The sequence below is a fragment of the Austrofundulus limnaeus genome, unplaced genomic scaffold (genome assembly GCF_001266775.1).
Source record: "Austrofundulus limnaeus strain Quisiro unplaced genomic scaffold, Austrofundulus_limnaeus-1.0 Scaffold368, whole genome shotgun sequence".
Taxonomy (NCBI): Eukaryota; Metazoa; Chordata; class Actinopteri; order Cyprinodontiformes; family Rivulidae; genus Austrofundulus; species Austrofundulus limnaeus.
The window spans coordinates 247,326-260,345 of record NW_013952770.1 but is presented as its reverse complement, the minus strand read 5'-3'; the positions used below and the strand labels follow the sequence as shown (position 1 = coordinate 260,345).

Sequence of the window (13,020 nt, the reverse complement as noted above, 5' to 3'; positions counted from 1 at the left end):
AAGAGTTGCCTGGGTTTTAGTGTTGCTTGGTACTCCAGTGTCTTACAAATGGCACTTTTTCATTAGATGGCATGGCTCAGTGCAGTATGGTATTCTTATAGATTTACATTGAAGTATAAATTACATTAATGCATTATGCTCCTTTTTAAACCAACTATGCTGAGGGTCCAAGTGATCCAAACTTTATAATGTAGTTCATTGGTCACAATCGCTTATGTGTGGAGCTAAATTGGGGTCATATGTTTTGTTCAAAATAAAAAAAAATTGAAACTGAAAAAAGGAGATTTGAAACTGAAAAATATTTTTGAAACTGAAAAAAATAATTTTGAAACTGAAAAAAATATATATTTGAAACTGAAAAACAATTTTGAAACTGAAAAAAATAATTTTGAAACTGAAAAAAATATATATATATTTGAAACTGAAAAACATTTTGAAACTGAAAAACATGCATTACAATCTGGAAAAGTTTCAAACATCTTATCTTTTCAGTTTCAAATATTTTTTTCAGTTTCAAATATTTTTTCAGTTTCAAACTATTTTTTTCAGTTTCAAACTTTTTATTTTCAGTTTCAGAGTTATGACCCCGATTTAACGTGGGGGCGGGGCCTCGGATGACAGGCGGTGCAGAATCATGATTGACAGCTCAACACAGGCTGGACAAGGTGTTGCAATCAGGAACCACCAGCTATGAGTGGAATGTTTTCAGTCCAATAAATGTCTCTTATTAGAGRTTATCAGTTCTAAAATGTCTGCAGACTGTCCCTCCTTTACCTCCTATTATTTTGGAAGGCACTTATCATCTGTATGCCTGATAATATGCATTCAGGCTTAAGTGGGTTTAGCTTCTCCCCCTGGACATGAAGCCCAGGCGGTCTGCCCGACTCGCTTTGACCGGGGGAGGCACTCGATCTGCGGCATGGAGATCTAAGCTGTAGCCGTGGCTCGCTCCAGWCTTTGCTGCTAACAGACAGAGAGGGGAGTTTTCAGGGTCTGCTCAGACGTGTTTCAAACTTTATTCAGCTGTTCTCTGCTGCGATTAACATTTCCTGAAACTATTGTGTGTTTTTATTTCTGTTTGACGAGGAGAGAGGAATATATTAATTAATCTTAGACAACCAAAATCCAACTATTAAACAAGCCGTGCGATTTGGTTCAWATTTCTGTCAGCTGTAGCTTCCTGAAGGTTCGTCGAACTCCGAGGTGGATTTATTTTATTTATTTTCATATTTTAAAGACAAAGGAGTCCTGCAATGAGGATTAGGCTACTCCACYAATCCCGTCTCCACTTCTGTTGTCCAGGAGGAGTGAGAGTGTCATCCAGGAATCACTGGAGCTCCGCACGGCCAGCTATCAACCTGTCCCCACCTACAGGGCTTGATCTGCGCCCAAGTTTGGCCAAAATGTCCCCTGTTGSTTCTTGGGCTTCTATCTCAAAAATTAMCGAAYGGAWTTCTATGAAACGTTCRGGGAATGTTTATTACACTTCCAGRAAATGTTCAATACACCACAGAGAACAGAAGATTAATAATTTTAAAACATTTCTGAGTCCGAGCGCATGCGCGGCTCCGAACCGCTTCAGAGCAGCAGCTCGGAGTTTCTCCAGTGGTTCTTGGATCAGATCAGAGCGGTGCACGCACTCTGAAATGATTTTAACTTTAATCTTCTGTTCTCTGTGGTGTATTGAACATTTYCTGGAAGTGTAATAAACATTCCCTGAACGTTTCATAGAATTCCATTCGTTAATTTTTGAGATAGAAGCCCAAGAAGCAACAGGGGACATTTTGGCCAAACTTGGGCGCAGATCAAGCCCTGTAGGTGGGGACAGGWTGATAGCTGGCCGTGCGGAGCTCCAGTGATTCCTGGATGTCACTCTCACTCCTCCTGGACAACAGAAGTGGAGACGGGATTGGTGGAGTAGCCTAATCCTCGTTGCAGGACTCCTTTGTCTTTAAAATATGAAAATAAATAAAATAAATCCACCTCGGAGTTCGACGAACCTTCAGGAAGCTACAGCTGACAGAAACAAATCGCACGGCTTGTTTAATAGTTGGATTTTGGTTGTCTAAGATTAAATAATATATTCCCTTCTCCTCGTCAAACAGAAATAAAAACACACAATAGTTTCAGGAAATGTTAATCGCAGCAGAGAACAGCTGAATAAAGTTTGAAACACGTCTGAGCAGACCCTGAAAACTCCCCTCTCTGTCTGTTAGCAGCAAAGTCTGGAGCGAGCCACGGCTACAGCTTAGATCTCCATGCCGCAGATCGAGTGCCTCCCCCGGTCAAAGCGAGTCGGGCAGACCGCCTGGGCTCCACGTCCAGGGGGAGAAGCTAAACCCACTTAAGCCTGAATGCATATTATCAGGCATACAGATGATAAGTGCCTTCCAACCTACTAGGAGGTAAAGGAGGGACAGTCTGCAGACATTTTAGAACTGATAACCTCTAATAAGAGACATTTATTGGACTRAAAACATTCCACTCATAGCTGGTGGTTCCTGAATGCAACACCTTGTCCAGCCTGTGTTGAGCTGTCAATCATGATTCTGCACCGCCTGTCATCTGAGGCCCCGCCCCCCACGTTAAATCGGGGTCATAACTCTGAAACTGAAAATAAAAAGTTTGAAACTGAAAAAAATATTTTGAAACTGAAAGAAAAAATTTGAAACTGAAAAGACAAGATGTTTGAAACTTTTCCAGATTGTAATGCATTGTTTTTCAGTTTCAAAATTGTTTTTCAGTTTCAAATCTCCTTTTTTCAGTTTCAATTTTTTTTATTTTGAACGAAATATATGACCCCAATTTAGCTCCATACTTATGATGATTTTTTTTTCTCACCAATCAACTGTTGGTAAAAAAAAAAACTTGTTTATTAAMGTCATCTGGAAGTCCATTTCATTATTAGAGATTGACAAATGTCTTATTTTTATGTGTGGGTTAAAAGCTGTTTACACAATTTAATGAACTTAGGAGCTTTTTATTATTTACAAGCATATATTAAGAGATTTCATTTCGTCTGAAATTTAAAGAAAAAGCTGTGTTATGTTGTGGTTTTACAAAAATTTTCTTGAACTTTGAGCAGCGTTGGTCATTCTCCAGAACTACGTTTTTGTTCTGATGGAGTTGAAAGTGAGAATCTGGTTTATCTGGTGTAGCCAGTGTTATTTCAAATTATCTTGTCATATTAAAATTTCTTTGTAATAAAAACTGTTAAGAAAAAGAAAACAAATGTGTTAAAACACATTTCAAGGGTCACATTTTGAAAGAGATTTTTTGTAAGATTTTACTTCACTTTTCTTTTTTTTTTATTTTTATTATTTTCAGATTTTTCACTTTTTATTTAAAACTTTCCAAAAACTATTTGGAAATTTACTGACACAGTCGTTTCAGTCTATAGTAACAGTAAAAACCAGCTGATTCCAGATCTGTGCAGTGGATCTACGGTAATTTGTGTTTGTCAGATTACTGTGGATTATTATTCCCACCACTCTGAAACTGCCTACCATTGTTTAGATGTTTCCTAAAATACATTTGCMATTTGCTTGTATTTAACAAGTAATGAATTTATATTTTTGTTTCCAGTCGCTCCGGTGTTATTGAGAAGTTGGAGGCCTTGGAGCTGGAGAATCCAGAGAAAATGGAAGTGGAGGTGACACGGAGTAGTGGAGTCCGACAGGGTCGCAGTGAACAGAGGCGACGATATAGAGAGGTAATACTGCTGTGTGTGTATTACTGAAACCAACATTAAAGTGTAAATTTTAAAATTGGTATTTAAAGTTTGGCTGAAAATGGGGGAAAAAAATAGACAAATTCCAGACCCACCTATCTCCTTAAATTTTCATCTTTTTTCCTTTCTCTTTGCCCTCTTCTGTCCGTCCTCTCTTTCCTGTTCTCCTTTTGTTTTGTTTGTAGGTCAGAGGTCATCTGTAAGTGCTGTATGTTTTTTAGTTTCCATTATTTACTGGGATTCCATGGTGATTAAAACTTTCCTTTCCCACCCTAGACCTCTGCACTCAATATATTGGCTCAAACTGAGTGGCAGAAACTCAGCAGAGTAAAGTGTTGGCTCTTTGAAACGCCTCAGTTTGTAGGAGCAGAGTTTTTAGTCTGACAGGACCGACAAACTACCAGCTAATTCCAACACAGCCAAAAACTTAAGCCCCCTCTCCACTGGTGCACCCGAATTCGGTTCTCCTCGGTTCAGCCTTGGCCAATTGTGTCTCCGTTTCTGGTTCCACCCGTGCACAACCGCAGACTCAGAACCACCTCTGTGGTGACTTTAAGCAGGTGACACCGGGTATTGCTCAAGCAGCCAACTTGAAGTGTTGGGCGTGTTTTGGATGCTCAAAACGTAGCTTGAATACCTTTTATTTATTTTAACTAAATCCTCTTTTGCTTATTTGATTTAAACTTATTTGCCTTCCATGGACCTCCATCACACAATTTTTCAAGCGGGGAAATGACATCAATAGAAATGCGTGGAGCTGGATTTTAATTTGTGCAATTTATATTTGTGTGTCTTGTTGTTCTCAAGAGTTTTCACCTTAAAGAAATTAGTTAAAAAACTGATGTTACAATACAAAGAGTTGGATGTTGTCTTGATATTTGTTAAATTTTGTATTTTGAGAAGTAAATATGTTAAATAAATAAGTAAGTTTATTACTTCAAAAACAACACACAGAAAGTACTGAAAATTGGTACCGTTGAGTACCGGTGCCAGATATTGGTACCGGATCAATTCAAATGTCAAAGGTACCCATACCTATATATGATTTTGATGTTAGTGGACTGTTTCTCATGGATTGGCTCTTGGATTGATTGACAGAGCCAAGTTGTCATTTGTGCAAACGTCCTTCTGGAGAGAGAGGCACTTTTGCTCTGGAATCTAAGTGTGAGATACAACAACATGGTGAAAGCAGTGATAAAACCATGGTCTAACATGGAGCTGCAAACCTTATTGGCGATCTTGGGAATGGTGGTACTTGCAAACGCTTCCTGGAGAGAGGTGAGGGAGACAAGCGCAGGACGAAGCCGTCCTACAATGGGCAGATATTCAGGGAGGCAAAAAATTTTAAAATAATATCCAACTACTGGACGATAAAGCCACAATGACATTTTAAATAGATATTTTTTTATTTACCTTTTACCACAGCAGCTGAAGCCGCTGATGATGATCAGCATACAATCACACCCATAGAATGAGAAACACACCGAGATGGAGACACACACAACTGAGCAGAACTGAACAGACCAAAACCAAATAGAGTGAGTGAGACTTGACAATGGAGAAGGACCTAAAATGCATCGCTGCCGTCTTAAAACAGAGCAGATTATGCAAACAATGTTTCATACACCTTCACACTACAGTTACTTATTTACATTAATTTACAGGGAGGTTCTTGGGTTGTTTGCAAGAGCAAATAGTGGCAACAGTAGTGAGCWTTAACAATTCTKATGCTGCCTGGGATCACACCTAGGGCTGTGTATTGGCAAGAATTTGGTGATACGATACATATCATGACAGACGGGTCACGATACGATATATCCCGATATATTGCGATACTGTAAGCAAGGTGATATATTGCGATATATTGCGATTTTTTTTTTGGTCCAAAAATTCTATTAAATAAAAACCTCTTACTGGAAAAAAATGAAAAACCAAAATTCATTGTCTCAGAAAATTCTATTACATAGACATGCGCTAGCCTTCTGTAACGTGACTGACTAAAGTTGGAAAAAAGAGCGCACGAGACACTTAATTTGGTTTAAAATACAGACATTCTGACAAATAAGTTCGTAACCTTACCTCAGCTTAGAAGGCAGAGGGTGTCGGTCTTTTCTGCTCAGATTCAGCTATCGGAGCATGAAGCTAATGTTTACTCACAATGCTAACGCTGCCCTTACTCTCTGGTGCTCAAGAGGTAGAGGAGCCAAATGDCTGGCTCACTGCTGCCAACTAGTGGTCAGAGGCTGAACTACAACATAAAAATGAATGGCTGGCAGGAAAGTTGACATTTTAAACCTTAATTAAATATCGATACAGGACTTTAGAATATCGATACAGTATCGGAAAATGAAATATCGCGATATTTCAGTGTATCGATAATTTCTTACACCCCTAATCTCACCAGGAAGGAATTGCAGAATATTTCCGCTGTATAAAGGATTAAATAATATTGTTTATGTGGATCAGTGAACTTTTAGTTTGGAGTTCTTTCAAGTTGTCTCAATTACCAGGAGCACCTGATGTAATTACCTGATGYAACTACTACGTCACTCTTGTTTTTGCTTCAACTTCAACAAGACAAATGAAAGTTCATGTTTTTTTTTATAACTGCAATAAATGTACCATTTCTTTACAGTTAATTAATTAATTAATTAATTAATTATGACTCAAACCTAGTTCATGTCTGAGATTTTGGCACAAAGTGAATTTGCGCAGGTGTAAAACTAGGTGTGTTCATTTTTAGGAGCAGAGACAAGACAACGATGAAGGTCTGGACTTCCCCTCCACCCTGCCTCCTCTGAGAAGAGCCAAGTCTTTGGACCGAAGGACCACAGAGTCTGTCATGACAGTGAGTGCTCTGCTCTGCTTTTGTTTTTATTRAATTTAGTATTCTTGTATAGATAAGGATCCTCCTGCAGGCATGTCCAACCAGGAGACTGCAGGGCACATCAGGAACTTGCTGCTTGGATTATTATTATGTGGTCTCTGATATGAAACGGCAGTTTTTACAATTGCTCAAAAACAGACTGACAGAGTTTCTTTGACTTTGTTCATCKGTCTTCATCTGTTTTCAGCTGCCTGTTTTAGTGTTTGACACTGCAGGTTAAGAGAAGTCATTTATCACAGGTGTTTGGCTAAAAAATGCACCTTCTTGCTTCTGCGTTAGGAATTCATGATGTCTAAAAGCCACGCTCTGCTGCGCTGTTAAAAAAACAACAACTCGTGTTTCTTTAATGTAAACAACTTATATTGGTGAGGTTTTTTATTGGCACCTAAATTGTTATGAACTCAGAAATTTTTGAAAAGATTTACATTTTGTGCCTGAAGCTGTACTACATTGACACGTGGAAAATGCTTTTAATGGTCGAGGAGTTGAGGCTAAACACAAGTGACTAATAAATGAACGGGTTTGGATTTGTTCTGATTAGGACCCATATGCTGGGATATTGGAAGGTCAGTGTGTTTGTGTTTGTCTGTGGTCTGAGACAAAGCCTCTGCTGTTCTGTTAGCTGCAGGATCCAGGGTCAGCAGCAGTGCCAAGGCCTCAGCAGAAAGGAAAGAAGTTGCTGGGCTGTTGTTTGTGCTGAGAGGCCAGATTTAGTTAGGCAACAGTTAAGAGAATTAAAGGTTGAGACAAAGTCTGCGGGTATCAACAATCTGCAAGCCTCTGGTTGYTTTAACTCAGAAACTGACTGCAGCTGTAGCAGTACTGTGAGCTGTGTTTAGTCTCACCCATGTTTCGTTGGAGTTCTGCAAACCAGGCCTTAATGATTGATGGCTTATTTCTGTTATTTCTAATATTTCTTTGGCTTTGCTGTGAGAATATGATGGTAAACCTCCACACTGCAGGAGGCAGTGCAGCTCTTTCAGCTCCCTCTCCAGGTTAAACTCCTCATTTTGCCCTTTATTTTTATAGCATTTACCTTAGGGTTGGGCAATATTGGCAAAAAAATTAATCACGATTAATTGTTGTATTTAGCCGATATCGATTAATTTGACGATTAATCCCCTGGAGTCCCTGGACCCCCTTATGTCCTTGTCACATGACCAGTTTAGAAGAGTTCCTCTTTATAAAAATCTTTTCCAGATTTTGTCAAAATCACAGATTTGAGGCAATACATCAAATTTTAAATTGTGTTGATAGATAAATTAATTACTGAACTTTTTAAAAAAATGTCCTGATGCATCTCAGTAATCCAGGTAAAAAAATCAAAAAGAAAAAAATTGTATAGGTCTTCTGGACGGGTTCTTCTTTAATGAAACGTTTCGTCTCTCCTCCAAGAGACTTCTTCAGTCTGAGAGTTTCAGGCAAAATTCAGGCTTTTGAGCACTGCCTCCATGTGACTGATACTCACATCACATGGCTATCGTTGACACCTAATTAACACCTATTGTTAACGGGGTGGAGTGATACTGGCAATAGCAGCACTGTAGGAGGGGGACAACTGAAAACGGAGGCCTCCACCTCTGATTAATGATGGAAAAAAATGATTAAAAAAAGTTTGTCATATCTGAAGCAGAGAGAAGCAGCGAGCGGACTCTGCCTGGTGGCATTAATCATATTAATCGTCAAGTGCCAAAAAATAATCGATTAATGTTTTTCTGACGGTTAATTGCACACGATACGATTATGCCCAACACTAATTTACCTACAGCATCTGATTACTGCACTCATTCTTTGCTTTGTGTTTTTATAAAAGTATAMAATATGTGTGGATGACAGAATATTACAGCCTTTATCACTTACTGTGGTCACTGTTTACATGGATGTTTGTGTGTTGTTCTCATTGTACAGCAGTAATGAACACAATAAGGTGTCGTCGCCCCCCCCCCCAAGTGGTTCCAGTTTTTACCAGTGCTTGTTGCTACAAAYGGTTCTTGAATTTGTTTGCTTTTTCACTACAGAGACAGACGCTGCTATGTCACACTAAGCATTTCTTCTAGGAAATGTTTCTTCTGTATGTTCCATCCTTACATCCTCCATTTGACCACAAATCTGTCACAGATRGAGCACCAGACAGACACCTCCGTGCACAATGTCTGTGCCACCTCCATATAGGAATTTTTGGCCGTTTGATTATCTTTATAAGTTTGTCTGAACGAATCATACAGATGGATGTATTTTCTGACTGTTTCGGCCAACTGTTTCTCAAAGCTGTCCTTGGTTTGCAACAACCAGAGTAGTTAGAAGCAAAATGACATTGCAGTCCCATAACACTTCTACATAGACATGCTCATGAACTTCTTACCAGTCATAGAATACTCTGTCRAAGCTCCAATGGGAAACAGTTCAACCCAGGCCTTTTGTCAAGAAGAGGCAGATGAAGCTGCTCTGAGAACAAAATGATGCAGCTACGACAATGGCTACGTTCCCACTGCAGGCAAATCCGACCCAAATCCGATTTTTTTTGACCCATCTGACTCATATCCGATTTGAACGAGACAAATCGATTTTTTCAAATCCGACCCAGGCCGTTTCAGTATGTGTTTTTAAATCGGATATACATCTGATGTTTTCAAAGTGACTGCAGTGTGAACGCTCATGTCACATTCATCTGACTTTTTCATCAGGAGGAGGGGGTGAAGGATCGATAACACACTAACCTCAAGTCTCGCTGTTTAAATCTGTAGCTCCRTGTGTTTACAGCTCCAAAACACAAGTCCAGTTGCTTCGTCTTTTTACTTTTCATTTTCCACGTAGATAGTTTGATAATAACATGTCCAGCCTGGGTCGCGGAGAGTATCGATCCTACAGTTAGATACTCGGTCGATACTTTTTTCCAGCTCGTAGTTTCGTTGAAAATAAAAAAAAGCTTCACTGGAGCATCCCGGTCAGAGGCAGGTTCAGATATAAACACTGAACTAAAGAAGCAGGTCAGATAATAATTTAATCGGCTCTGATTAAACAACAACTTCTGATTCGATGCGCAAAATGTAGCATCCATGCTAGCTCTGTAAATAAACAAGCCGGCTGATGAGACGTCACGTCTTTTACTTAGCATGTGTGTCACATCAGGGCTGTGTAGCGTTCACACAGGAGTCTGATGCAGGTCACATTTAAAATGTAATGTGAACGTTCACACAAAAAAGATCGGATTTTTTCAAAAAATCTGAACTGAGCATTAAGACCTGCAGTGTGAACGTAGCCAATGAGAGCCGATTACTCGGCTTTAGATGGTGCATTAGACAACTCTTACTCTTGTCGCTCCTGCAAACTAATGTCAGTGTGTTTAAAAGTGTTTTTGAACATTTGCAAATGTSATTGTAAATATTAAAACAAGCACCAAGGTGAGCCAATGACCTCATGTATTCCAGTGCTAATTTAAGTTGAAAATCAGTCTTTTTATTGTTTTGTTTTAAATTAAAGAGACTWAATATTCCACAGTCTGAAACGTCATACATGGCATTTGCTGGAGTTGCCAAAAAAACTGATCCAGTGGCACGGCTCAGCCTGTACCTTTTAGTTGACTGAAYAAGTGTATTTTTGTGACGTTTATTAACCATTCCTACAATGAAGTAATGCATCAGTTGTTTTTATTCTCAAATCAGGGAACATTAGAACATTCAGRGGTCGACATAAGTGTTATTTAGGTTGTCCGAGACAACATATTTTCSTTTCGGACAACTGTTTTCCACCAAGGATTACATATTTTATATGCATTTTATTTTTGAAAGCAACTTGCAGTATTTCCACCCTAACCGCGTGTGTTCACGTGCACAACAAAACTGCAAGACTTCACTTGACCGTCATTTTTGCAGCTGAGGCTGGACAACCTGACAAAAAWTTTTGTATCTGCCCCTGACATAGTTGTAATGTGCAACTACAACTGTTTTTTTTTTCTTGATAAAAGTGGTTTGAATATGCAAACTAAAACCACTTTATTCAATAATTGTTTTKTATCCTGTTTCTTTATTTTCAGCCGGACTTGCTGAACTTTAAGAAAGGATGGATGGTGAAGCTGGACGAACAAGGCCAGGTATTACAAGTTATCAACTGATTCTAAAATGAGAAACCTAAAACCTGTGAAAATCATGAGAGAAGTGGGATGAGTTTCTAAGGTCATTAGGTAAATATGGTCGAGGCCAGTTCAAAGAACTCCTGAATTGTTCACCTAAAGCTCTCAAATCTGTAGCGTTCTATAGCTTTTACAAAGCTGCGGATCACTTTCAACTTTCATCATTGATGGACTGAAAAGACGAGACAAGGGCGGGGACCGACTGTTTCAGTATGAATGTAACTGACAGGCAAACTGGTGTTTCGTTCACRTAGAGCAGCTTTTATTGACAGACAGGGTGTTCTAGCTGCTACTGTAGTTTTTCCAGCTTGTTTTTTATTTTTTTATTTTTACGACTGGCTCGGGACTTTGTGTGGCCAAATTTTTGCCCTGTGGTTTTTGCAGTGGAAGAAGTACTGGTTCGTGTTGACGGATCACAGCCTGAGATACTACAAGGATTCAATCGCTGAGGAGGTGAGACCCTTTATTTCACGCTGTCACGTGTTTCCCGTTTAGTTTTTCAGTCCCTCATGTTGTTGATCTATTTCTATTTTCTCCCCCCAGGCCTCTGACCTGGACGGTGAGATTGACCTGTCCACCTGTTACAGTGTAACAGAGTACCAGGCTCAGCGCAACTACGGTTTTCAAATTCATGTAAGAGGCTGTTTGTTTTTATTTGTTCTGCTCATAAGAAAGTGTTTAGTCTTATTCCTGAGTATCCTGAATCTTGTCTGTCTTGTAATATCTACTTGTGAGAACTAAGCCTCATACAACCATAACAGACATTAATATCAATTCTGGCATTAGTACAGTTTTCCTTTCACTCAATGCTAAATTAAGCAAAATACATTGATTTTAATCCTTTGCATAAATGTTTTTATTAATTTCTTTTTTCCTCATTTTGTGCTGCTGCATGCAGACGCAGGAAGGTGTTTACACTCTGTCAGCCATGACAGCCGGCATACGCAGAAACTGGATCCAAGCAGTGATGAAGAACGTTCGGCCGTCCACCGCCCCTGACGTGGCCAGGTCAGCACGAGTCATAAGTCCACATTTCTAAGTGTTTTGTGAGCGTTTTGCATGTTCAGTTTGTCTCTGATATGATATGTTTGTTTTGCCACTTGAATTTCCTATTTTATAGAATCCTCCCTCAGGTCTGATTGTGTCTGTGTCGCAGTTTAAACTGTGGACACACACCTTGTGCTGCACAGCCTCTTTAGATCTAAAACCTCTGGTGTGGTTAAAAGACAAATTCTGGTGACATAATTCAAACAGAACCTTGAAAATTGGATACATCAAGACTTTAGATTTCTACTATAACAAAATAATGTAAAACTAAAGTTAATGTCATTTTTATGTGCTTTGATACATCAACATGCTTTTGATTCTTTGCTGTTTAATATATATTTTCTGAAGAGAGCTGTTTGCACATGATGGTGAGGGAAATTTTGTGACTATCTTAAGATACAGTTTTGTATTTAAAACTTTGTGATCATTTGCAGCCATATCCTTTAAACAAAGAATCATTATGAGGCCTTTCTTTCTGCATAAAAAAAGCTTGTTTAAGATTTCAGTGTCTTGACGTAAAAGGTACCGCCCCTAGGGGTGTGACTGGGAAGTTTGTGTTTATATACATGTAAAACTTAAAAAGAGAAGAGAGATTCATTCTTTTTAGTGCAGCTGGCAATAGATGCTGCTGCTGAGAGGTTTGTTTTTGTTGCCGATAAGATCCGATGCCTCACAAAGACAGGCGTTGGCTGTGAGCTGGAATGGAGTTCAGATTTTTTAATAAAGTATTTTAGAAGAGAATCAAATTGGTTTTCTGCAAACTTACTCAGATTTCCAATTCTGAACATGTTTTCTTACACTGTGAAACATACAAAATAACATAAAATTAGCCAAGTAGGGATCAAAATCAACTGCTGATGAGAACTGATTTGATTTGAACATGTAGGAAACTCTACTGCTGGGTTGCAGATGATGTAGTGTCGATGTCATGAAATGCAGATGGGGGGCAGGAAGTAAATGAAGCCATGTTTCCTTCTAGTGCTGGGCGGTATGACCTCAAATTCATATCACGGTATAAACTGTACCCCTTCACGATAACTGTATATGTTGCGGTAGGAAATTATCATAAAAAGTAAAGATAATTAAATTTTTAGAGCATTTCTTTTGCAGAGAACTGTAATCTTAATCAAACCCAGCATTTTTGCTTTAATGTCTGCCTGCCAAACAATGAGCTTCTGCCTGCTATCAGCTGCTGCTCTGCTGCGCGCTCATCTTCATCATCGGAGC

At 39.0% G+C, this 13,020-nt stretch overlaps 1 protein-coding gene across 1 annotated transcript in view; it reads left to right on the top strand.

Moving 5' to 3' along the window:
* The window catches only part of LOC106528290 (myosin phosphatase Rho interacting protein), a gene marked incomplete at its 5' end in the record, with an annotated part of 88,031 nt that overhangs the window by 47,446 nt on the left and 27,565 nt on the right, over window positions 1-13,020 (top strand). Inside the window, 6 exon segments of the mRNA XM_014023425.1 lie at window positions 3,586-3,712; window positions 6,474-6,578; window positions 10,651-10,707; window positions 11,131-11,199; window positions 11,290-11,379; window positions 11,645-11,754. Of these exon segments, the coding sequence (XP_013878879.1) occupies window positions 3,586-3,712; window positions 6,474-6,578; window positions 10,651-10,707; window positions 11,131-11,199; window positions 11,290-11,379; window positions 11,645-11,754 (558 nt within the window).